General features: G+C 38.5%; 1 protein-coding gene across 5 annotated transcripts; it reads right to left on the minus strand.

Moving 5' to 3' along the window:
- Positions 1–1,607: 1,607 nt before the first annotated feature.
- On the minus strand, positions 1,608–27,391 carry RHOT1 (ras homolog family member T1). 5 transcript variants are annotated; one of them, XM_030287142.4, is made up of 21 exons: positions 27,213–27,391; positions 23,595–23,653; positions 21,652–21,733; positions 20,698–20,741; positions 19,875–19,928; positions 19,466–19,518; positions 18,811–18,919; positions 18,067–18,168; positions 16,589–16,687; positions 16,057–16,165; positions 15,368–15,488; positions 14,608–14,692; positions 14,097–14,242; positions 13,406–13,506; positions 13,063–13,193; positions 12,638–12,721; positions 11,789–11,908; positions 11,243–11,445; positions 9,740–9,862; positions 4,214–4,357; positions 1,608–2,757 (listed from the first exon to the last, which is right to left on the minus strand). In XM_030287142.4, the coding sequence occupies exons 1-21, from the start codon at positions 27,247–27,249 to the stop codon at positions 2,640–2,642; spliced, it is 2,124 nt and encodes a 707-aa protein (XP_030143002.4). In that variant the 5' UTR covers positions 27,250–27,391; the 3' UTR covers positions 1,608–2,639. The 5 variants fall into 5 exon arrangements, with proteins under 5 accessions (XP_030143002.4, XP_072793159.1, XP_030143003.4 ...); XM_072937058.1 differs by having other exon boundaries at positions 19,323–19,518; positions 27,213–27,371; XM_030287143.4 differs by lacking the exon at positions 4,214–4,357 and having other exon boundaries at positions 27,213–27,390.
- Positions 27,392–27,544: the final 153 nt, after the last annotated feature.

Below are 27,544 nucleotides of genomic sequence, written 5' to 3' on the forward strand. Positions count from 1 at the left end.
CCATGCTGTACTTAGAACTTTCCAAGTGCAGTACTGAAAAAGGACTAGTCTTTCCACCTGCAGCCCTCTTTTATTGGTTGCAGCTGGTTCAAATTGTCCTTTTGGTTAGGGAAATAATTAAATCTGCCATTAACGCTTTTTGGGGCAGTTGTCTTAAAAGGGAGCTCTCCTATCAGGTCAGCCTTGTGGTATTTTAAGATGTGTCTGCTTGTTTTTACCTGTCACCTGCTGGTGATGTAACACAGGTTCATTCCTAAACAAAAGAATTGTTTGAAATGGAGACCAGTTAGTAATTCAAGGTTAATTTCGAACATAAAATCAAGTCTTGCTTACTATTAATCCTGAACTGACAGGCTTTCAGACAAGACGTCAAAGCTGAGGGGTGAAGTGTGTGTCTCCAAGGAAGATCAGTCAAGGTCTTTGTCCTCTCAGTGGCTTTACACCATGGTCAGGTAATTCACACATCAGACTGAGCATGAAGAAATTGAGTCTGGTTGTGGAAAATACAATGAAAGAAGTTGTTAGAAAACTGACGGCAGCAGAAGAAAGAAAACAAAAACAAAGTCCACAAAGAGTAAGTGGACTGGAGTACTGTGCCTTCTTCCCAACATTTAATTGCAGTAGCTAACTTTTGGACATTCTTCATTATATGCTCCATGAGAAGAAGAATTTCCCGTCACGGTAATTCCAATCCTCATAGGATTCAGGAGGGCTTAGCCAGTGGCAGCAGGGCTCCCTCAGGGAACCCGGACAACCTGCCTGGATGAGGCCACAGCAGAGCTGGATACCAAGACCTGTATTCTCCTTCCTAAGAAAATTCCTGTCCCCAAACCACTGCGGAATGCCTGTTTTATATAGGCAGGCGGGGATCCGCTCCCTCACCTGCGCTGGCCGCTTCGGACGTGAGGGCGGGCGGGCAGCGCCTCAGGCCAGGGGCGCTTCCCTCAGGGGGCGGCAGAACCCGCTCCCGCCGGGCCGGGCTGACCGGGCCGTTCGTTCCCGGTCCCACGGGGCCGGGCTGACCGGGCCGTTCGTTCCCGGTCCCACGGGGCCGCGCTGACGGAGCCGTTCGTCCCCGCTCCCGCCGGGCCGGGCTGTCGGGGCCGTTCCCGCCAGCCGCGGGCGCAGCGCGGCCCCGTGAGCTCGGCGGCAGCGCCCCCTGGCGGCCGCTCCCGGGCGGGCTGGGGTCCCTCGGGGAATTCCCTCGGGAGCATCCCGGGACTCCCCACGGCCGCCTGGGAACGCCGCACTGCTGGAGCCTGTTAATCAACAGGAAAATATTAACCAATTCACTGCCCACAGCTTCCTACACCCCACTGAACTATTTGGTCTTTTCTCACAGTCTTTGTCCTTGACAGTAAATACAAAGTTCATGGTTGACTATTTGCATTTCAGCTTTAAGTATTATATAAGGCACCTTGGTCTTCTGATATAAATCAGAAATAAACTTCTAATGGACGCATGAAAGAAACTGTGCTGCCAAGATATGTAACCTCCAAAAAGTGAGGGCACCGGCAGCATCCATTTACATAAAGGACGAAGTTTTGGTAAGCTCCACCTTTCAGGGCACAAGAAGGTAAATAAATAGAATAAAAAATAAGCACAGACACAGTACACAGTTATTTTATTGAAATACTTGAAAAGGCCAGCAATGGAAAAATAGGTTTGTCATGAGGAATTTAATGTTTTAGTTTTACTTAATTGTTAAAAAAGCTGTGTCTATAGGTAATTCTAGCCCATTACAGAATGCACTGTGATCCATGCAACTAATATACTACAGTAGAATAGGCACTGTGTACTATTGCAGTTTTCTCTTATACACAGCTTTCAATGAGTATGACTGACAGATGTGAGAAATTAAACTGCAACACTTTCCAAATCATAACTGTTTATAACATACAAAATTTGCTTGTCTGATTCATGAGGGTTATAAAACACAACATAGTGAAAAATGAAAAACATGGGTTACACACAGCATATGAAGTTGATCTGGCAGTTTTCAAAGTTTACTTTTTTCCTCGTAAAAGAAACCAGACTCTAAATATGTCACTGGTCATGTAAAATACAAAATCATAGGCCAAGACAGCAAAGGTGACTTTCCCGAAATACATGATTAGAGGGGCAAATCTGTTCATCAGTTAAAAATATGAACGAAAATCACAAATTCTGCCTGCTATATAGTCCAAAAAGATGAAGTCACTCAAATGAATGTGAAATAAATAAGCAATCCTTGAGGAAGTATGATCCTTGAGTTGAGTCTATTCTACTGAAAATGAATTTCACCTATACACTAGAAGGTCACCATGGTGAACATCTAAGAACAGTATTTTGAATAGGTTTCTGGGAAGCAATGTCTTACTTGCTTTAATATGTACAGGTTATTTACAACAAATTCCCTTTTGGCCTTACAAGTTAAGCCATTTTAGCTGGCTGTTAAGATGCAATTTCTTTTTTCCACACATTACGCAATACTGCAGTTGGAGCTATAATTTAAAATAATCTTAAGCATGAATTACAAATATTAATAAAGTAACTCTGCATATATAAATATTTCTAGCAGAATTTAAAGCATTCAGAATGTACATAAAAGTGGTTTTTTATTTATTTATTTGGTAGGGCCGGATGTGCTTCTTCTCAGATCATCGCTGCTTAAGTAGTGCTTTGTACATGGCAAAACCCAAAACTGCAAACACAGTAGCACCAAAACTTGCTCGGAGCCAGAACGTTGAGCTCTTGAGGTCCGCTTGTGTCACATGCCTGAAATTTAACACACATACAAAGCCAGGTTAATTCCATGACAGGAACTCCAGACAGCTTGTGCTAAACTACTCTGCTTTTGGAAATTCATCACTACACTTGTCACAGGCAAACAGCTCACAATTCAGCCTTATGAGCACTTTACAGTCATTTTGCTTTTCTTAAAGCTCAGGATCTGATCTGATCTGCAGCCCTGACCACATCTGATCTCCCTGAAGTCAGAGTGTTCACATGGCTGAGGAGAAATGCAGGACTAGATCATTACTCATGAATGTGGGGAGGGCAGGGTGTCTCTTCTGGGAGTACCAGCAAGCATTCAGGAAAGGAAACCAAAAATAGCTACAAATAATTAATAACTCATAGTGAGAACAACTCTGTCCAGCAAAATACTTTTTTTCTTTCTTTTCTAAATGTTGAGTTTAATATTTCTGCTTTTCCATTAAAAACTTCCCAGTCCTGTTGAATATCTACTTATTCTAGCCCCCCGCAAAAGTTTACTGACAAGTAGTAAGTAATATTTTTCCAAAAGCTAGAATCAAACCATTTTAAAATCCCTTTCTTCCCAGTAGTCACAAGAACAGCAACAGAAACAGTCATCCAACACCAAGCTGAAAGCTAAGAGAGAGTGTGAGTGAAACGAGCAGTGACGATGGCATGAACAGAAAGACAGTATGGAGTGACTGTATGACAGAAAAAGTCACATCTCGCATGACAGTGGAGACAGGCAATGACCCAACTCTCCCAAATATTGCAAGAAGTCTGAGAACATGCTCAGTTAAGCAAGGCTGGCCACCCTCGACAGCAGTCTGAAGTATGACAGCTTACCAGAAAGCAGGAGCTACCATTTAAAACAAGTTATCATAAATGTCATAATTCAAAGCACAGAAGTTCCTAAACAATAGTAAAGTTGATTTTTTTTTTGTTTGTTTGCTTTAGAGATGGAACAGAACTTCACTAGCCTACATATATTAGCCTGTGTTAATCACCATGGGTTACTCGGTGAAGCTGCAGAAGGGTTAAGTAAAGGAACACAGAGATCCTAAGCCCACACAGGAGTTCACAGAGTGAGAACTGCAGAGCTGTAGCTCACAAGCTGTTAACAGAGCAGGAATTGCTACTTGCTATCAAAACACACAAAACCAGTTTTGGATATACTTTAGTAGACTTTTGCAGGAGCCATAACAGCCAGATAGTTAATCAGAGTTCTGCCATACCACATGCTGAAGAACAGGCTCTTTGATGCACACACAGCTGCTCTTTAGTCTAAAAAATCCTCATCTTATTCAAGAATGTCTTGCTGGGTTATAGAACAGACCAAATCCAAGACGTCCTGCAAGCATTAGTTTCTCTACAACTAGTTTTGACAAAGTCTCTGCAAACTGGATATCAAGTGGCTTGGTGAGGGAAAGACAGGGAAAAGGCAATGGCAAGGTCACCTGGGTTTGGCTGTTGTTACCTGTCTTCAAGCAAACGTGGACCAAGAGATGACTCCATGAAGATGGAATCTTCTACAGAGTGGACGGCGTGCACCTGCTGCATAATCCTGCTCTCCTCGTCTGCTAACAGCATGGCCCCCACCTCAGCTAGGTAGGCTCTTAACCTTTTCACACACATGCACAGTGCAGTTCATTGCATGGCTTAACAACAGCAACCCCCTCAAATCAAAAAGCCCAGAGAATTTCTGATTTATAGCCACCTAGCCCCTGATTCTTGTGCAGTTGTTAAAAATCTAGTGCTTGGGGAAAACCAGAAACCAATTGATTTTGTGCTTTTAATAAGCTAAGTAAAATGTATGATTTCATGTAGCTAAATGCCATTGCTTTAAGGATAAAGAACCTGTTTAAGAAACTGGATTTCTCTTCCCACTCCATCTCCACAGCCTCAACTTCCATATATCCCACAGGACACTGCAATACCCCTGCACCATATGCACATCAGCCATAAAACTGAGGAGATCTCACTACTGTTGAGAACTCAAAGACTGTATTTTATCACTACAGTGGTAGCTTGGGGTCATTTCTTAATAAAAGGCTGTGAAATCCTTTTCTTTAGAGCTGTAAATTGTAGAATTAATCTGTGTATGTAAAATGAATCACTTGTAGGCAACATGATTTTACTAGATTACATGACAAGTTCTGCTGGAAAGTACACAGTGTCTATTCTACTGTTGGATGAGTATTTGTGTTACTACTAACAAGTCTCCAGTTTAATTTGGTTAATTCAAATGCCCAACTATTTGTACAATTTTAAATCCCATCCTTTAAATATGCAAATCAATGTTTAAATTGCAAATGAATGCTTTTGCATTGCCTCATAAAGCACTATCTCTCACATCTAAATTTTCTGGTTCTTATCTATAATTTGCCTTGTTTTGCACATGTCTGTATTTAATAGTATGCAAGAAACTTGCTGAGCACGCTTCATCTTTCTAAAACAATTAATATGTTCTCAGCCATGATAAAATCCTCTTGTAATGTCTAAAGGGAGACTAAATTGGCTTTGATCCCTTTTCTAAGCCTAACAATAGCAGACCCTTTCATTTAAATAAGGAACTAATTCAAGACGGGGATTTGAGGTTGTTACAACCTCAAGGAAATCTACTCTGAATGTCTCAGCCTGAAAATCCAAAGTTCAAAATGCTTACTGTAATTCAGAACATTATGAATGTCTAATTTCTTTACAACTTTATAAATGTCCAATTTTTCTTCTTTCAATGTTCCTTATGCTATCATAAAATCAAATGTTACAACTTTAATCTCTAATATTGTTTAGCTGCCATTAAAGGAACAAAAAAATATCTGAGATAATAAAAAAGGATCAATATTTGTTTCTAGTGCTGGTTCTTTGACATGAAGGTGGCTACAATGCACAAAAACCTTTTTCAACACACACTGAAAAATTCTACCCTTTCAAAAAATAACATTCAAACTTAACTTCAGTCTACTGTGCTTATGAAACTAATTTTCACCAGTGGTGGAAATGACTACTGCCCTGTTAGTAAGAGAGTAACCCTGAATTGGAAAAAATATTCTCTCCAAGGGTAAAACATCTAAATAGATGTGCACTTAAACACACAGAGAGTTGTAGTCAGGTATTTGAAACTCTTGCTTATTAGTATTAAGAATGATGTTTCAAACTTTCCAGACAGGCTACTGTGTGTACTTAATCATACAATTAGTTCCACAAATATATGAAAGTCTAGAAATTTTGCCTTTAGCACAAAATTCAGATTTTAGTGCACATTTTGGAGGAAAAAAAAAAAAGGCGTATTTTTATTCAACCTACCCTTAACAGTGAGTCAAGTACCTTGTCACTTGTTGAATAAGATCTTTGAAATCTGAACAGGTTTTTTTTGCCAAGAGACTTTAACAACCCACAAGCAGTTTGTCACGTGTACTTGCTAAGAAGTTAACTGAGCATGGGTACACACAGAAAACTGCTGAGTTACACATCTGTGCTGACACTTTTCCCAAGGTCAGCAGCAGAATAATTCCCAGGTCTGAGAAGGTTTATCCTTAAATACAGAAGTTCAAAAACATTCCTATAATAACTTCCAAAGCATTTTAAAAGCACAGTGTTGAGGCCAACAGGCTGCTCACATGGATACTTCACAGCAGAACTCAAAGCAAGTTCATGCAGCAGCCTGCTCTGACAAAGGTTCTTAGCATTAAATATAAGCAACTGAATTCCAAAAGCATCACATAACCTGCACGAGCTGCTGCAACTTCCCTTCAGGCACATACTTTCCTAGGATGCAAGCTAAGTCCAGCAGTTAGAATTTCCCCCCATGCACTAGTCATCTAAAATGTGAAAAGCTCCAAATGCATCTTATTATCCACAAAACCTAAACATGGATGTAGAATGCCAATTCATTACACTCTGTTTAGAAAGAAATCAGAGGACACAGCTTTGCAAATTTCTATGCAGTCTGGGGCATTGAACAGCTCAGAGAAGGAGGAAAATAAATTAGCAATTTCTAATGTCCTAATGTCATTTAGCAATGTCTTAATTTGGGGGACACCTAAGTGTAGAAAGAGATTTCTGCAATTAGATTTAATGGCAATATACAAGTTTTGAAGGGGAAAAAAAAAAAAAGCGTATGTTGCACAAAGTGAAAGGTAAATCCTGGGTTATACTCTTAGAACTTTACCATTATTACAAGAAATCACAATAATAATTTATTGCCTTAACTTTGATTTCACAGAAGGAAGGTTGCCACAGAAAGCAAAACCTTACTAATAATTCCTGAAACAACCAGGTTTCATATGGAAGTAGAATTTCACTTCAATTCCACAGTGTTTTAAATACTTTAGAAGAAAAACATTCTCTGAGAAGTCTCCTTGATGAACAACACAATTCTTATGCATTAGGATCATCTTATTTTGAAATGAACTTAGCTGATAGAAAAATGCCACTACTGTACAAGCAAAAGGCAACATGGATGATTTGAAGCCAAGGAAAGAAAAAGCCAAAAATCCGAGCTCATCATTAAAGAAAGGGTTAGAATGACTGCTTTTGGTAAAACAATGTAGTAAAAAGAGATTAGGTGTCAGCCAGCCAAATACAAATGAACACCTAAAGGAAAGAACAAATTAAAACTATGAAAATGCTACAGGATATTAGGAAGTCTCATACATGCATGTCCAGTGCTTTGAATGATGTGCCTCCTTCCTCAAAGAACCAATAAATTGTGACCCTGGGCAGTTCAAACCAAAGCTGCAATCTCCAGGCTGAACTTGCCTTTCTGCCAGCCTGCAGGCCTTAGGGGAACCCCTGAAATTTATCCACAGAAGAGAAACTGAAGGGAGCATGAGCAGGTTTCTCACTTGCAGAGGCAATGTTCTTCCTTTAATTACTATGGTGGGAATATTCAAATGTGATTTCATATTGTGCCTTGGTAACAGTGTTTAGGGGTTACTTAGCAACAAAGGGCCTAGGAAGGGGTCCAGTGTGAAAAATCTCCATTTACCTGAAAAGCTTCCGCAGCTCAAGGGAAAAGGAGGGGATCAGGAGAATAAAGTACTCATGAGAAACCTCCTTCCCCCATCAGTTATCCAACTTTTGCCCAACTAGCTGACCTAATGGTAAGCACTTGTGAAGGCAAAGTTATAGAAACTAACTGAATCAGAAAGTCCTTCTTGATCTAAATGCTTTCTCTAATCACACATCATTAGATGTATGATTTTTCTAAGACAAGAAATCCATCTCTACCCTCCTATGCCTACAACTGGGAGCTATTTCCTCTTGTTTACAGGTATCCCAGCTCTACCATATGTGCAGTTATGCAGCAGTTCATGTGCTGAATGGTAAGCAGCCTGCAGCAAGATGTTTGGTTAGGGAGTTGGTGAGATGAAGCGGGCATGCTGGAAACCTGGAACAAACCCTAGTGACTGAGAGACAAGGGGATTCTAGCAAATAATTCTTCTGTCAGGAGGGAAGTGTCTATGAGGAATTTTCCTCACCATGAATTACAGACTTTTTAGGCAGAAGTGGATTCCTATGTTTGTTACAGACTCCCTAGTGATAAGGTGTGGAATAACAGCATCCAACTCAATAAAAGATGTCAGTATCCTGAGACCCTGACAGCACTCAGAGGAATGAAGTTCAATGTCTAATGCAGGACTCAAAAAACCCCATACAACAGAGAAACAAATCACAACAGTGAATGCAGCAACCCATACCAGTTCCAAAAAATGAAGATGTGTCAGAGGTGATATCAGCCTCAATAATGAAGAGCTGGGATTTTCTAGTAGTGACTGCTCAATGAAGTTTTAGAGTGACAATATGCAAAGAGATTGCTGTTTCAAAGTATTTCTGTCTATGGGATGACTGCTATAGAAGAGATGCAGCATGAAGAGCCTTACTCATTCAGTTTTTTCCTAAGCTCATGAGTTTTTCACTCTCCCTTGAGTTCTCACTCTGTGGTTAATGCTTGTATCTTGGATTAAAGTGGTATTTGACAAGGAAAATGCTCAATCCTGTAGGTGGGTGTATCAGCAGACCTCCTACATAAGTGTCATTTGCATTAAAAGGAGGCAGACACTCTCCCATGGAGCAGCTACATCTGAAACCTGTAACAAGTAATATCCATGGACCAGCAGCATGTCAGGATACCTCAGTCATGGCCTTCAAATAAACATATTTACCATCTAAGCCTCCAAGAAGGCCAAGGAGGATGGAAGCATTGCACTGCAACAGTTGTTTGGTTTGAACTCCCGTTTGCTGGGGTGTGATGACAAGTGCTGAGGTGTTAGTAAATCCTGTGTGTCAGAAACTGCCTGCAGGACAAGCTATAGCACTGTTTTCAATGCCAAAACCCAGTTATCTCTCTTTACCAATTGTTTTTCCAAAAATATCTGGAAATGCAAATGTTTAAGCATTTACCATTTACATGTTGCATGTCATTCAGAGAGGAATTGTATGTTTAAAGATCTGGATTATTTTTTAAGATGCCCACTCTTTGTGTAAACCAAGCATAACACACACACACAACAGAAATTCTATGAACTCCCAAATATCAATTTAGCAATTATAAACATGTAATATGTTACATGATGCTGCTGTAAGTCAAGCTATGCCTTTATGAAAATATCTGTGTAACTGGGATCTAAAAGGCACTACCTCTAATCAATACTAACCAATGTCCCAAGTGAGAAGCATTACACAGATTTGCAGACACTACTTAATGACTATTAGCAGTTCCTAAAAACACAGTCCTATTTCCTGCACAGTATTTCTGCAATCACAAAGAGCCTGAATCAATCAACAAAATGAGTAATGTTTCAGAGAAATGACTAAACTAAGCTCAAAAGAACCTCCAAGTTAAACCAAGTTTGATAATTCTATGACAATTATTAAAGTATTGGCCTATTTAGTGGATATGGAGTGAAAAATCTGCAGTATATATGGTTACCAATCGGTATTCCAAAGACACCCTTTATTTTAAAAGCACACCTGGTACCTAGTAAATAAAGTTAAGGACCTGTTAAGAACTGCAGTGAAGAGTTTGTTCTTTACAGATTGCAGCAAGTCTGAGTTGAGGAAGTTCTGACAGATGCAAAAAGTACACCTGTTGCAGGCGCACATACAGCGTAACCGGGCATGGCTGCGAAAACACACAGAAGGACAGGAGTTGAAATCTTGCTCATCAAATCAGGTGCACATTAGGACTGTGCCACAACCAAGAGAGACTTAGGAATAAAAGGTACATTTGAATGAGTAAAGAGAGGAGGAAAAAAATACACTGGGGAAGAAAGGGTACAACTACAGCTGTGCAGAATTAAAGGTTAGAGATTCTGTGTCTTGGACATTTTGGCATCACCACCATATACAGATCTTAACAGCAAAGCACAAACATGAATGAAAATGTTTGATGAATTTATACAAGTTGCCATAAAAGGGAAGCATTTAAAGGCTTCTAAGTATGTCTGCACAGCAATAGGTAACACCCCTTTTTCAAAGGAAAGAAAGTCACATTTTCTACCATTTTGAATGCACTCTTTACAGGTTAAGCAATGCTTCTATTTTTCCCACCCTACCAAACACACATGCTTGAAAACTAAGGGAGAAGCAGGAATATTGATATGACAGACATTTGGTCGATGCTACACTTTAGTGGTTTCCCAGTATTCCAGTGCTACAAAATGAACACAAGAAAAAAAAAAAAAAAAAACAACCCCAAACCCAAAACTAAAGCTTTACAGATGTAATTCAGTAAATTCAGTTTAAAATAATTAAAAATACCCTATTATTTTGGCTGAAAGTGACATTAGTTCTATTTATTTTAAAGCAAATGTCAGCTGTCATACTAGACTCCATCTGCTGTAATATTTATGTAGTTCATCACCATACTAAAAGCTTCACCCACCAAAAAAAGAGATGCAAAGTGAGTTTAGCAACAGTGAGATGTGTAGTGAAGGAGAATCTGAGCTTAAGTATCTTGTACCTCAAGTCCAAAGATATTTATAAAAAAGTTCTATTAAAGTGATATTTATTAGATGAATGAACTGAAGCACACAGTAATAAACACCCTGAAAACAAAAAGTATTTTAAGCAGTGCATTGGGGGAACTGTTGTGCACTAAGGTGCCTTTGCTTGTAATCAGCTGTCAAGTTGAGCTACCAACAACGATTACAGTACAACTTACAACTCACTCTCAAAAACATCAAGATATGAAAACTGATATACTTTTTGTATCTCCAATATGGACCAAACAGAATCCTGTCTGTTGGAATTGGCATCATGAGCTGGATGAACTAGGGGATTCTTCAAAACCACCTTAGCAACAATAGCTGAGACGGATTTCTTTGTTGGATATATGCCAAGTTGCTCAATTTGAAATAGTTTAAAGATGCCACTCAGGCCATTCGTGTCTCTCTGTTGCTAAAGCTCGGTGAGCCAGTTCCATCCTGTGGCTAACGATGGCATGCAGTGAGTGGTGCTGTGTGACCATGCACATGGAAAACAGAACAGCTCCAGTACTTACGGATACATTGCCATAGTTGTCAGTTTTACAAAGATATCCTTACTCGGCACATCAGCAGTATTACAAGTAAAGGCTTGGGGTGGAGGCATTTTGTGTTTTTTGCAGAATTCAGCAGGAGAAATACTATATTCCTGTCTAACTTCATGCAAGTCGGACTTGGCAGCTACCACCAAACATGGTATTCTGCTGTCCATGAAGTGCTGCTGCAAATTTAAAGAAAAAAGAAAAGTGAAAGAAACAGGATATGACACATTCAGCCTGGAACAGGCTGTATTGCACTGGCTGCAGCAGCATTAAGGTATATTCATGGCACTGAAGTCAGGCATTTCTAGAAGCAGAGTAGTTTACATAGAAAAGAAGATGTTTGCTTTGTATGAGTAACAGAAGTGCACCACTGCTAAGGCATCCTGATATATAACCAACACTTAGAAATAAAATGTCTTTTAAGCACTAGAACCAGTGTATATCTCAGGTAACTGATACTGAATATTTAGTCAGTAAGAAGAAATATAAATGTAGAGGTTTGTAAATATAAACTCTACAAACCTTAAAAATCCTGGCACAGTACTCAAAGGATTTAGGATTACTGACATCATATACCAGGCAGACAGCATCGCATATGGTCTCAGCATCAGTTAAAAAGTCTGAGTCACTGACATCATGTAGCTGGAAAAAAAGATGGTTGCAGAGGGAGAAGAGCTTGTCACTATGCAATTAAAGAAATTTTGTATATTGTCTCATATTTTTTATGGTTTATTTTTACATATCCTTCAAGCTAATGGACTGACAACAGGAACGGTAGGAATTTACCATGCAGCCAGCATATGTGAGCTGTTAACATCACATCTGCAGGCAATCACTGCCTCAACATAAAAAGTGATATTTACTTTAAAACAAAGGCTTAGACACCCACAGAAATGGGCATTCATTCTACAGAGGAAATCCACAGAGCAGGACTAGATCTCAGAAAACAAAGAAACAGGTCATATTATCATAAAGGAGAACTAGAATGGAACAAGCATTAAAGATCTGATTTCTCCCACTGAATACTAATTTTAGCCATTCTAATCACTCTGTGTGACAGATGCTTCTTATTGAACAGGTAGACAGACTTCTGATCATTTATCACATGTTATAATTTGATATGCTGCAGTGTAACCATAAATTGACTAGATTTTGTGCAACTCAGGTCAAGGTTTCAAAAACAACAGATCTGACCAGGTTTGGCTAAGTGATCAACAAAAAAACCCAGCAGTTATTTGGGACAGAAAATAACTGGGAGGAATCCATGTTGAGAAGAGAGAATTAAAACTAGTTTGTTATAGAAGGCTCAGAATAATTCACAAAATTTTAACATTAACCAGTCTTAGGCAAACAATGATGAGTCAGCCTTACCAGCAAGTACTTTTCCTGTCCATATACATAGACTGTATTAATGGCATAGTAAGACTTGTGTTCTGCACGTATTTGCCTCTGTCTCTGAAAAGGAAGAATTTCATGTTAGAGCACAGCAACTTTTCTCTTTAAGTTAGATTTGAATAGCTGGTTTACTCCATTTATTAATGAATTAAAATTATAGTAATCTTTGGAGTTTTTTGCAAGGAAATGCATAGCTATAATCTATGATGTACAAGTCATTACTGCATGCAATAGCCACTGCCAAAATAGAGCAAAACCAAAAAAAAACCCAAACTCCTCCTTAGTAATTCCATATTTTCTCTAAGAACTCTGCAAACTGAGTATTAACCATTAAAGTTCTTCTGCTGTCTAATCTTAACTCAAGAGCATATATATGTGAATACAGGCAATATGTTTCTTACTATTAGATTTCTTCCAAGAAGAGCTTGAAGAACTCCACTTTTCCCACAGCCTTTCATTCCAACAACATTGCATCGGAAGACATTTCGCTGAGTCTGTTTTTTCTGGAGGTCTATCTTTTTATCTCTTGTCACTTTTGGAAGAACACAAATATTTTTCACAAGATATAAATGCATGTGAAAACATGAAAATGCACACAAAATGATCTCTCAAAAATATTAAATCAAAGGTTTCACTCAAGCAGAAAGTAAAAGAGAGTAAATTAAAATAGATAAACTATTAAACAATTTACTCTTTAGCCTATTTCTAAATTTAAATTTCTGTGTTGTACCAAATTTTTATTACCTGTAATTGCTGATGCTTGAGATTCTTGTTCTGCAAGTATAGAGTACCCTAAATAACCCAGGTACTCCAGGCAACGCTGCACATCCAGGTATGTGGTTAGTCTGGCAGAGGGGACAAAAAGAACTTTCAGTTGTCACCATCTGGGGTACCAATTCTTTATAGAACTGAAAAAATCCTTATCTCCTGTCTCCAGACTGAATGATAGAAACATTCCTGGCACTGCAGTACTGAAGGACAAAAGTTCCTGAGAGTAAATGGTGATAACTTCACCAGTCTTACTGGTCACCAGAACTCTATGAAGGCAGTACTTGCTGAGGCCTATCAACTCACAGTATTTTCTCACCTCCCCAAATAACATTTTTCTAATTTTCCATATTTTAAATTGGGAAAAAAACCCCTCACTATCGAGCATCATTTTTCAAACCATCTCTAAGGGGCAGAACAACAGCAGCAACATTTCAACAGGGTTCATAGCGATTTCCACATTTTGAAAGGACACTTCTTCATTTTTAGCACTAAATATGGGCCAAATCCTGAACCGAGACCACTGGATGGCTACAAAAACTTGACTGCTTGGAACAGTTTTCAACTAAAAAACTTCTACTCTTTCCAACAGTTTTTCAGAGGAATCTACAAACACTTGATCATACCCAAAGTTCTCAAATACTAAAATGTCCTGTATCACACTTACGTCCACTGCGAGAGAAACCCTTGGTATGTGATCCATCCTCTTTCATTTGTACAAACTGTGTTGTTCACATCAGGTCCCCATGGCATGTAAGGGAAGACCTTGAACAAGTCTTTCAATTCTTCAGGAGATAAAGCACAATCTCTATCCTGAAACAAAATATGGTATCAGACATAATTCAATTCGTGTCTATTCTAAACTGGCATTTTCTTGCTGTACACTTGCAAGATTCAAGAAACCAAGCTTATTTATTTTTAATCATTATTCTTTCCTTTTTTTTAAACAAGATTAAATGTATGAGCTAGTTAAAAACAATTTGGTACTAAAGCTATAACTGCCAACTCTCCTTGTAAAAATCATAAGCTACAGGTTAGTTCTGACTCCAGAGGTTAAGCTAAAGCCAGTTTCTGAACAAAATGACATCATGATAAAAACACGTTTTTCTTAGTAAAGCTCCTGACAAACCAAGGCTTATAAGTATGAAGACACACACACACTCAAATTAAATACTTACCAAATCATGTTTATCAAAAATACTTTGAAGATACAAGTATGCATGATGATTTAGTTCTGTTGTGCAGTCAGTGGGAATTTTTAGGCTATTCATTGAAAACAAAAACAGATACAAGAAGCATTAATTGTTTATGAAATACAGAATATTAAAACTCAAAATACATACTTTATTAACTATAACATTTAGTATCTGACTTGGCACTTAACTTTAATAATTTATCTTCACATAGATCAAAGCACGTAACTTTTTATTATGAATTCTAAAATGATGAGTGAGTGCCTTTATATGATATATAGCTCTACATATAATCACATTTTTGTTGGTTAGCTTTGTTTTTGTACTTTTGTGTTTGGGGTTTTTAACAAAAAAATTGATGCAGTTACATTTTTTAATAGAAGCCAAAGATTTGGTCAGTCTCTTTTTGAGGATTTTCAATAGGTCTCAAATGCTATGAAAATACTGACAAGTCTTTTAGAATTTAATGCCACATACAATAATCAACTGCTCAGATTTATGTTCTATATTAAGAGTCTCTTCTACCATCTTTCTTATGAAGAAAGAGAAGAGAACATGATTTGGCACAAGGGAGTTCTTCCTTCGTGTTCAGCTACATGAAGGTTTTGGCTGGGTAGTCCTGAAGTAAGGGAGGTACTTGATGTAACAATGTGTTAAATAAACACACTGCAATAACCCTCTCTTCCTGCCAAAGCAGGAGCAGCACAGCCTAAACTCAAGCTTAGAAAGCTGAAGTGGTACATACGGAGGGAACAGGTACTCTGGTGTAAGCTCCAAGTCATCGTCGTAGCCAAAGCGGCGCAAAACAGTCCAAGTTGTCTCGTGCCTTCCTCGCTGAATGAAAAGTGTGTGTAGAAAAAGAAAACCTAAAAATCAAAAATGGTGAAATCTTAAGGCCCTGTAGTGCTCTACCTGCTACAAGTGTTTCCACTAGAATTAGTATCAGACATGGAAACAAAAAAAGCTCAAAATGCAGATGATTTTAAACCTCCTGGGTGATAGTGCAGCATTAACTACACAGGCTGAACACTCAGAAATCATTACATTTGTAAAAGTGTTCTCCAAGGAACCCTTTCTAACAATCCCATTGGTTTTCTGTTGTTGTTTGCTTTTTCCAGTGCCAGCATTTTAGAGCTTTAAGAAAATAAATCCAGTATTTCAATACTTTAAAATGGAAAGCTTTAGCCTGGAGGAGCCTGGAGAGGAGTCTCACAGAAGGCTGCTTTTAGTTTTCTTGCATTGAAATAACTGGGTAGGATTTTTGTTTGGCACTTCCCAGGGCTTAAAGAACACTGAGATATCACTGTTTAGCAAGCTCAGCTCTTGCAGTCTGAAAATCAAGACAGAGATCATATTCCAAAAGACCACCTTTTTAATGTAGAGTGATTATCAACTGTATAAAGACACATCTTTTAAGAGTTAAATAAGACTCACCTTTTAACGTCAATCCATTATCTGCAACTCCATCACTTAGGTTTTTCCTGACTACATTCTTTACATCTTCCAAAGCTTGAGGTGCCAGTGGTGTATTAAAACAAATTCTCTAACACAAAACCCAAAAACAGCATGTCAGGACCACTGGTTACTGAGCTGGACAAACAGCATATCCTGTATGAAATACAGCCTTAAACATTCTGATAAACTAGTTAAGGACAATCCCGTTTCTTAGTGGAAATAAATGTGTACAAATTGCATTTTATTTTAAAGTACATCAATAGATTTTTTCAATTTTGCTCCCGAACTCAAACTTGAACAATGGTTTGAAATAAAAATAATTTAATTTCTGTTTTAACAAATCCATTCTTCTATGCTGCACTTGAGACCTAGTATTTAGGCCTGATTCCCTTACAGTTCACCTTCCTATCATTTATTCAAAACCAATAATTTGTTTTATAGAATTATATAGCATATATATAGCATTATATAGCACCTTTAAGCATGGTGGAAAGATAAGCAAGGGAGGTACCTGAAAGAAGTTGAGCTCTGCATCATTGAGAGTACCATCATTATCTTGATCAGAAATTCTAAAAATGCGAGTCAGTGCTTTAATACAGGCAGGTTTCATCTAAGGAATAAAAGGAAGTTCAGCATCTTTCTAGGCTTGAGTATAAAAAGATTACACTGAACGATACCAGGCAGCTCAATCACATGGAAACACACACTAGTCTTCATTTACAGTTTCAGAACAGAGACATTCATTCAAATGTACACAAGAGTAAAAAGCAAGAGGAAATAAAAATTTATTTAGCAAATTTGTATCTATAAATTTCAAACAATTATTCCACATTAATTGTTTTTCTATTCAATTATTAGAAGAATCTCAAGCTCTTCACAAGGTGAAGGTGGCACTACTAAGTTATTAAAAAAATAAAACTCAGTTCTCTAAATTCAGTCTTATTGCTATAGAAGAATAACTAAATTCTTAGAGAATTAGTTAGAGAAACAACTAAATACTTTTTCCCCCAAAACATTTTTTGGTGGGGAAAAAAAATCACCTTAAAATCCCAGTGCTTTGCAAAACTAAATAGGTCTAGAACTACAGCCAGCTCACTTCAAACATCAAATACTGAAAACCTTCACAGAGCTCATTCATCTAATCTACCAGGCAAAGCATCGAGCGTATGGACTATCTCTAGGACAAAAGAACTGCTAGGATACCTTCCAAGTGAAGGAAAACAGACACTGGTAATTCTCTCCCAACAACTACCGTGATGATGGACTCTTCTCTTCACAGAGGTCACATAGATTGCATAGACATTGGTTTTGGAAAACCAAAAAGATTTCAGCACAACAATTTTACCACAACATTACTAACACATATAGATGATTCTGATGGAAGAAATCAAAACAGGGTTATTCTCTGATTCTCTACTTAACAAAGTATTTACAGCTGAAGCAACTTTCCTACTTCCCAATACTAAATGGATACAATTAGAAATTCTATTTGTATTTGCCCAGAAAATTATTTTTAAAATATAATACTCCTTCATAATACACTCAGCTAACTACCTGTTACCTAAAAACCAGACTCATCACTTGTTTCTTATCCTTTTTGCCAAAGTTTCACAAGATTCTCAGAAAAAAAATGCTCCTAGATCAGGCCCAGTCTAGAGTGTTCCTGTGAAAAGTACATCTAAAGGAGAATTGAATTGAAGACATAATTTGGGTCACATTACATTTAGCTCAAAGCCATTAGCAAAGCTCTCGTTTTACCCAGCAGTTCACACGGGCAACAAAAAACTGTCTTCACTGCTTTGAAGGAAAAGGAAAGACAGGTCAGGTTCATACATCCCAAAACAGCCCCAGTGCTTCTGGGATGCAATGCCTGGCATTTGGCTGGTAACAGAACACACTAAGAGATACAAAATCCAGCTGAAAAGGAAAGGACAGGAAAGTGGTTCACTCCCCCCAGATTATATGCTCTGAGAATCTATGGATAAATACCTCTTTCTCCTCTGGGCAATAAAGAGGACCTGTAGGATGTAGAACAGCTTTCTGTGCATAATAAAATAGCTCAGATATATTCTTCAAGTTTTTGGCTGAACACTGAAAGAGAAATCCTCACATTGATGAACTAGTTTCTTGACTATTTGGTGATTTCTTCTGAAATGTAAGTAAGCATCAAATTTTTAAAGACTTAGTCCTCTCCTGGCAGTACAGGGCTGGCTTGGAAAATAGACATCCAGCCCCTGTACCTGTTCAATTAATTAACAAATGAGGTTTCAGTACAATTTGCTGTCATACAAGAACATATCAAGAACAGAAATCAAAAAGCTGTATCTACTTTGAACAGAAAAAAAAGAAAAAAAAGACATCTCCACACATATTGAATCAATTTTGAATACTTTGCAGACATCTATCTGGCTTAATATTAAATAGAAAACCCTTGTAAAAGGGAAGTATGTGAGGAGGCTCAAAATATTAGAATTTGACAGTAACATTTGATTATACAACATTTGATTATACAACATTTGATTATACAGCATTTGATTATACATTATACAATAGAGTAATCTTCCCTAAACAAAGATAACATATAAACTCACTATTATAATTCTCATGTTTGAAATACATAGTTTGGAAAAAAAAAAAAAAACAGAATCCCTTTTTCTACTATAAACTTGCCATACATGCTTGGCAAGAATGTATTTTCTGTTACTTGTTTTAACTTCAGAAAGTCTTGCATACCTCTACACACGTTTCTATCTCTGTATATTGATTCATAATGGGAAGAATAGTTTCCATACTGCTGTACTCCACTAGATCAGACTTGTTTCCAACTAATATAAGAGGCAACCTAAAAACAAAAGAATATTAAGAGCTTTATAGATAGATGGATAAAAATATGTATCTTAATTTAGCATTTTTTGTCCCACCAGAAACCACTGTATTATCTTCATGATGTAATTAAATGACACTGGAGGCAATGGGGAAAAACTAAATGACAGCAGTTTAAATACAGTGTTTTGATATACACTTAGACAGAAATGTACTTCTTGTTGATTCTACAAAACCCACACATTTACATGCAATGGTAACTAATCACATTGTTATTACCCAAACCAGCATCAGCAGAAAAGCTATACAGACCACAGAGCCAAAGCCAGTTATACCATAGCAAATATAAACACACCTGGTAAAAGCTGCCCATGAAATTCGAAATAAATAACATTGCTGGCACATGTAACAGACCTACATACTTCAAATCTCTTGCTGCTTGGACTTCTTATATAAACTTTAAGTTTAGTATTTGATTTTCTTAAACAATTAACATCCTCAACACTGTTCACTGACACCCATCGATGTGCAGTCTAATTCACACTTCTCATCTTTACTTAAGCACCTGCTATCTTTGTCTGTCCTTTCATTGATGAGAGGAATCCATCGACTCGTTACCTAAAGTGGGATTAAAAACAGACATGAAAAATAGATATTCAAATTAAGTGTGACTGAACTTTGCACAAGTTTCACTACAACTGCTACTGCCTCTTTCCCAAAAATGTACATACTGACCCACAAAGGAGGAAACAAAAATTGGAGCTGATTAATGAAAAACTTTCTCAGACAAGTGAAATGATTAAAAACTCCTATGTGGAAATGGAGCAGAAGCAAACCCACATCTGTTCATTCTCTTAACAACTGATCTCAAACTCCATCTCAGGCATTTCAAATATCTAATCTAGATTTCAGCTTGACATAACTAACAGTCCACAAGTTACATCTTAATAATGGGATAAAATGTGTTACTGTACCTTATCAATAGAATTCTTGTTGTTAACAGCATAGACTATACAAATCACATTTGCCTGAAATTAAGAGAAAGGAAAGGCATGGAATTCCACTGCTCAGAAACTCCTGAGCAACACAGACAATTAAAGACCATACATAACAACATCAGAGTAAACTCTCTACAGAACTCTGTTCCAGGCTTGTTTTAAGCTACTTGAAACCTGAACAACAAGACTAAAACAACTTATATGGTGAGAAGTGCCAAAAAGCCTGTCTTGCAGTGAGTCACAGCTTGTGCCTGCAGACCTCTGCCACCAGGAAATCCAAACTGAAGAGTCAGAATGTGCAGCCTCTACTGAAGCACCAAACTAAATGCCAGAAGTGGAACACAACACCATGACAGACTGTGCAGAAAATGTGCAAAGGTGCTCAGAAAGAACTGAAAATAGGATTCAGAAGGGATGACAAAGTCACCAAGATGCCTGTGCTATTCATAAATGCAATAGTATCATGTGACAGAAAGAAGTAAAATGGATCTCTTCAGGGTAGAATTATTTATACAAAACTGGCTTGCTGATTAAAGGTTAAGTTCTGTCCTTTCAATTTGAAGGACAAAGCTTAAGCTCAATTCACCAACACAGTGCCAGTACCTACTTTCTTTAAGATTTCTTAAATATTTTCCTATAGCACAAGTCACAAAACAAAATAGAAAATGCCAAGCAAGAAAGGTTTTTTCCTTCGATTCAAACTGAATTGAAGGAAAGTTCTCTGCATCTAATGTAGAGAACTTCAAAGGAAAAGACTTTTTCCTAAACTAGTTTCTGGCAAGCATTAAAATACACTTACCTGTGATATTTCATGATAAAGCTGCTCATCACTTTGCTCTGCTTCTGCATTTGATAGAAGAAGTTATTCATTAATACTAAAATTTTTGCAAAACAAACAAAAAAAAAACTTCTGAAACCGAACTCGGGTATTTCAGAACGCTCATGAGGCAGCTTTGTCAAAGCCTTGTTATTTAAACTTCTTTTTATAAAATACTCTAATGAGTGCTCCTTCCAAAACAATAATTAAATTGGTCCATTAATTTGTAAGACAGAAACAGCCTGTTGCACATCTATTTTTACAGCTATTTTGAAGAGGAATATTTGTAGAGAGGTTCTCTTTGGAGCAAGTCATAGTTTGCATCCTTCTACATTTTTCAACAGCCTCTTCCTGCTATAATGTAAACTTTTACATCAGAATATGACATATGCTGAATTTATTAAAGTGTTGATGATTTTTATAGTGATATCAAGCTTCTGTTAACTGAATCTATGAAAAACTCATTCAATAGAAAGAAAAAACTCACTCCACATAAATTTAAGATTAAGTCCAACAGCAAAAATTATTTCTTTTTCCAGGTGGTTAAACACATCAGAGACATTTCCTCAGCAGTGATGGAAGAGAGAAGACAGGAAGGCACCTGCTAACATGGCCTAACTGCTGACTTGCACTGTAAATGGCAGAAGGGTTCTCCTAGCTGTGCAACAGCTGCACAGATTACGATAGCACATGAACCTTCATAATCAACCTATTTATCTATTCAGTGATAAGATTAAAATACAAGAAAAAAATACAAAAGAATAAACTGACCCAAAACTGTGAAGTGTCCTAACTTAGAAATCAGAAAGTTTCGACTTTACTCCAGGCTTCTCCCACCTGTAGCTCTGGTCCCAGACCTGTCTGACTGTGACAGGGGCTGTTGAGTCAGACAAACAACTCCACACCACATCAGGGAGGGTACTGAGCAGTCCCTACCTGAATAATCCACTATGTGGGTTGGCACTCTTTCAGGAGTGACATCGGCTGGAATGGTGATTTCTTCAGCTCGGGGTGGAACCTAGGGTTGGAAGGAACACCAAGAAAGAGCCTTTCAAGATAATCCAGATGGTGAAAAAAGTAATATACTATAATATAGGCACCATTTAGTCAGCTTTAAACAGTGCAACTACTATTAGTTGTCCAAGTTGTTTAGTTATTCGAGTACTTTTGGTTTTTATCTGTTTGGTTTTCTTTCTTTCAGAGTACTGAAAGTCACTGCTACCTTCTCATTTTTTATCTGTCTAGTTACTGCACACAGAACTTCCTGCATGCTTTGCAGAAAAGCAATGCTGTTAAGGATACATTTGATGAATACTTCTGTAAAACTCAAGCCCACCTCTATCCAACACCTAAACAAGCACGACAGACAAAATACAAGTCTCAATTTTTTCAATTTTTACACAATTGTAACCTGACAACGTCCTTCTGACAGTGCTAAACATTAAATCCAGAAAATCCTGCAATGCTAAAAAAAGCTAATTCTGAAAAATGCTGTTAACTCTGATAGCCCCTTTTTTCAAAGAACACTAATCTATATTTGGAACTATCAACTTAAACCTAATTTTAATGAAAATCTCTTGCATGTCTATTTCTTGCCTTTTACCTGTTGACAGTGAACTCTAATGATACTTTACTTTTAGTAAAATAAGGGAAAAATAAAAGTCAGTCACCACAAGAATGTCTCTTTGTAAAGCTTCAGGCTCTGCTCAGATCTTCCTCAAGAGTGATCACTGATAACACCTTGTACATTAAATACTATTTCCAAGCCTGAATGGCCTTTTAGACCCCATAATGTTGCTCTGATCTCCCTGACTGCCTGGCCTGAGGAACTGGGCAGGTCGCTTTCAGCAGCTTTTATAGGATGCAGTGTTTTCACAAAAGTTTTTTCTGTAATTTCAGGGAGATCTTGTGTTAGATATAAATTACACTTTTTCTCTACACATGAATTCAGATAAATATTCCAGGTTATACTGCAGGAAGAAGTGAGAAGTGAACAGAGGACTACAACTCACTAAATACAGTAAGAAGCAACTTGCCAGAGGAACTGGATCTCCTTTTTAACTGCAAGGTTAGGAACTAAATTCAATTGTATTAACAAAATTCAGTTATGTTTACAATCCAATCTTGACTACTGCACTGTGGTAACCTACTGATTTGCATTAAACCCAGAGCAGAGTAGATTCAAAGAGCAGCACATGATGTCTATTTTAAGACCTATGATCAGAAGAAATAAACATTCATGTTTATATGTAAAAAGCTTAACTATTTGCAGCAGCTGTGGTTCTTTTTATGGTACAAAGTAAACTATGTACTGCTTTTTCAAAGGAATAATATGTAGAAGTAACTTTTTCTGCAGTTTTTACTGCAAGAGTCAATAAAATATTCTTCAAAGACAGATGTAAAGGCAATGTCTTGCTTAGTTACAAAAAATGGCTAAGTATAAGTTCTACAATGTGACTTTTAATACCTCAGTCTCTATAATTTTACAATCTAATTGCTCTTTAAATGCAGCACCCCCCCCAAAAATAATTGATGGTATTGTCTCTTTCAGCACCTTTCTATTTATGTGTGTCTCATACTGAAATATGCTGACAGTTTGGACCAATTACAGCTCCTAATATAAACGTACCATTCATCACATATAAAACAATTAGTTTAATTAACAATATGAAAAATAAGAAGGTAACTTAGAAAAAACTTAAATTTCTAATCTTCATGCAGAGATAGATTTAAACTAACCTACATCACTCTTCCTGAAGTCATCTTTGCCATTTTAAAGACTTCATTTTGTTTTTAAACATTACTTTAGAGCAGAGTCTATTAACTTAGTACATGACAGGATAGAAATAAAACTTAGAAAACAAATAAAAGTGCTCTACCTCTTCTGGGAATTCCTCGCTGACAAGAGACATAATTAGTGATGTCTTCCCAACTCTGGCTGCAAAAGCATTAAAAACAGATATTAGAAAATTTGTTTTGTTACACTTAACAGTTGACCCAATCTTAAACTGGGAAGATTTCAGAAACATTTTCCAATTCACCACATTAAAAGCTTTTAAGCTATTGTTTAATCATATTAAATATGGACAACACCAATTTTCTCATAATTCTTTTATTGCAAAATTTGGCTCTATCTCCCACTTCTGCATTTCCTCCAGAAGAGAAGTGAATTCTGCTCTGCCTTACACAGAAGAATTGCCAGGTTTTAACCTTAACATACATAAGAACACTTAAACAAACAATCAAAACAAACTAGAAATGTTTTAATACAACTTCAGAAATCAAAGAACACACAGAGAAAAGCATTCAGAAATTAACTGTTTTTACAGAATTCTTGAGATTATGATTGCAGTTTAGTCCTAAAATCCCAAGGATGAGAGCTGGACAAGAGGACATGAACTAAGTCTGAAGTACTTAGATTACTTTTAAAGTACAAGAGCTTAATCCCTTTATACAAATGAGCTGTCCCCCACTACAAGTGAAAAATACCCCAAACCACCAACTCTTCTAAAGTCACAGTTTTCTTAATCCAAGATGATAATCTTGGTTTCAGTACCCAGCAGCATTCAATCAAATAAATGACTTCATTTGCCTGCAAAGTTCAGACTTCTGCTATCACAACTTAGTTGCTGTTTTTGAGAAACTCTAATGTGACCACTTAAAACCAAGAGTTGGTAACTTCTCTCAGGGTTCCACTCTCTCTAAACCCTTTCATCTGTGAGTTTTCTGGTCCTCTGGAAGCCTTAAGACTACTACTGCTTTATGTGGTTTTTAGACATTTCTTAAAAACCAACATGCTCATATTCAAATATCCTTTGGGACTGCCTATTTCCAACACCTCTCAGTTCAAGCAAAACTCAGTTTCACCCTGGCTGTACCAGCACCTCTGGCAGCAGGAATGTGTTACCAGCCAAGGCACTGCTCACCACCAGTCAGAGCCTGTGTCACTGCTCCTGCTGAAACCAACAGAAAATCTCACTGGGGACAGAGGGTGTTCAGCTCATACCACTGCATTTACACCTCTATGTAACTACAGAATTCTGAATATGGAAGATGGAAGAGGTGTGATTGCACCGCTGGTTGATTTTGTGCAGGAATTGGTGTTACTGAACTGATGATCCAGTCAGAGTATACTCAACTTATCTAGGTCTATTTTTGGTACAGTAACATGTTCTGACATCCAGAAATAAAACCTTCTCTTTAACTTACCATGATGAGTAGTTGTAACAGAATTATGAAAAGAGAAGAAAAGCTGTTCTGGGGAGGAAGATTTCTGTTTTCCTTACAGAGAACAGCTGTAAACTTTTCCCCTATGGTACTCCCTGCAGAGCAGCATGTTGCAGGTTTCCCAATAGCAATGCAGTTGTGTTTCCAGCAAAGATACTCAAATGAGCTAAAATCCTAACTGAAACTGCCAGGCATCCTCCTGCATCAACTCCATCTTAATTTTCATCCTGACAGAATCAAAAGAGCTTCAGAAGCTCTCCTACTCCACAGGGAAAACATATGAGCACTTTCCTTATAGGTAAGTAAAGTTACTAATTAGTGAAAATAGTGATATATGTTTTGCACCTGACCAAGACAGTTCTAACTTCTAACAGTTGCAGAACTCATTTTGCAGATATAGAAACCCTCTTCTTATGTCTGAAAATAGAAGATTATGTATTGTTGGTGAGTAAATGTTCAGTATTTAGAAGCTCTTGATATACTTTCTAGCGTCCTTGGGTTTTATGAAAATCCATAGGTTCTAGTGTAGAGATTTGGGTTACTTTGTTCAAATCTAGGTCAACCCTCTGTCTTGCCCAATCTGTTCACAGTCTTAGAAATAACAGCCCAAACTGTATCAGCTGACTGGGATGAAGGAAAGCAGCACAGCACTTTATGATAATTAATTTGTCTTTTTCCTCATATATAAGTCTTTTACATCATGCTGCATAACATGCTGAACATATTCTGAAAATTACTGGCTATTAAAAGTTGATGTTTGCATATGAGGACTAAACCAACTTAAAGCTAAACTGTGGACCACTGGGGATCAAAAAGGCTGAGTTTTAGAACAGGCTTACAATAAAGAGTTCTCGGCATATTTCAGATTCTGAACCTGATGCTCTGCTGTTGCCATCTAAAAAGTTTTATATGGTCTGTATTAACTTGTGGCTTCAGACTAATAAATATACACGAGACACATACACAAAGCAGGACTGGCACTGTAACTGACAAGTTTTACCAATTTGTAAAACAAATTTCTCCCTCCTCCTCACTAGAAGTCAAACAGAAGTGCAACATAGAGATGCTCACAATCTCTGATGTGTGCCATGTACTACACATTGCTGTATTTAAGAAACCTGTATTTTTAATATTCCCATTTGGACACACTGTGAACCTTGTTCTCAAAACGAAGTACCTGTTACACCTGTGCTGAAACTACTGCACCACCCAGCCCAAAACACAGCCTTGCCAAAGACAATGAGGTAAATCAGGCATGTATTCTAAAGAGGAATTAAACTGTGTATTCAAAGGCACAATTCCCAAACACAGTCATGCAAAACTAACCAAATACAATCTTAATGAGTTAGCTCTTCCTGCACAGTGACAGTTCCCTCAGGATTCCTCTCTAGAAGAGTCACAGAGAGCCTTCCCATGCAGTACAGACAGAGCCAACCTGCACTATAAAACAACAGCAAAAACTGCACTCTAAATATATATGGGGCATTCAATCCTCAGGAAAGCTTTGTTAGCAGTACCACACTCTTAGTATAACTAGGTAATTTTACTAATAACACTTGGTAATTACTGTGTATTCTTTCCCCTCGAGGAACTTAAGCTCGCTGTGCAAACAGAACCTCCTCTGCTATTTACACCGATGAGGAGGCGAGCCCCTGCAAGCCTCATCAATTATTTGACTACCTAAGCGTGAACTTCGGGACTCAATTTTAGGAATACATGAAAAAATCCAGACCCACGGTACTTCTTTGCCATGCACCTTCGCGTGTGCTGTTTATCCAAGGTCACACAAAGTTAAAAGCAAAAAAAGGGATATGGACTCCCTGGCCCTGTCCTGGCCACAAACCCACAACACCCGACCTACAACCACTGGGAGCACATCAGGCCACCGATTTCCAAAGTCAATAAATGGGAAACTTGCAAGTGTGATTTTCACACGGGGAAAAAAGACAAAAAAAAAAAGAGAAAAAAAAAAAAAATAAAAGAAAACCAAAAGTTTAAACAGGCCGTCGCCAAACACCGGGCCGGAATTTCACCCCGGTGTCATCCCCAGGGACTTCCAAGCCGCTCAGTGCCACCAAGCGCCGGCCGTGCAGGTGCCCGGAGCAGGGAGCCGAGGGGTTCAGGCCGCGCTCACGGCAAGCCCAGCCCGGCCCTGCCCGCCCCGCGCTCCCCGGGCCCCCCGCCCGGGCCGGGCTGGACCTCGCAGCACCGGGGCGATGTGACAGCCGGCGGCCCCCTGACTTCCCCGGCCCTCCTGCCTCGGCACTCACGTTCTCCCACCAGCAGGATCCGCACGTCCTTCTTCATGGCCGCGCTCGCTGCCCCCGGCCCGGGGCCGCTCACGGCGGGCGGGGCGGCGGCGGCGGCGCCGCTGCGGCCTGGGCTGCCCGGGTCCCCTCACGGAACGCGGCGGGCGCGCTACGGCGGCTCGCGAGGGACCTGCCGCGCGCGGCGGCTGCGCGGCGGCTGCGCGGGGCGGCGGCTGCCCCTGAGGGCGCGGGCGGGAGGCGGCGGCGAGCGCTGAGGGACGGCCCGGGGCGCTCGGAGCACAGCGGGATCACAGCATCACTGAGGGCGCAAAAGGCCTCCGAGATCGTCCGGT

The sequence above is a fragment of the Taeniopygia guttata genome, chromosome 18, assembly GCF_048771995.1.
Source record: "Taeniopygia guttata chromosome 18, bTaeGut7.mat, whole genome shotgun sequence".
Taxonomy (NCBI): domain Eukaryota; kingdom Metazoa; phylum Chordata; class Aves; order Passeriformes; family Estrildidae; genus Taeniopygia; species Taeniopygia guttata.

Bases quoted from the DNA above. Each gene is read 5' to 3' on its own strand.
- RHOT1 (XM_030287142.4), bottom strand. From the start codon at position 27,249: ATGAAGAAGGACGTGCGGATCCTGCTGGTGGGAGAAC. The intron at 16,166-16,588 runs GTACCTCCCTTG...GTTTTGTGTTAG, and splicing joins CAGAGCTCAACTTCTTTCAG to AGAATTTGTTTTAATACACC. The intron at 15,489-16,056 runs GTGAGTCTTATT...TTTGATTTTTAG, and splicing joins TAATGGATTGACGTTAAAAG to GTTTTCTTTTTCTACACACA.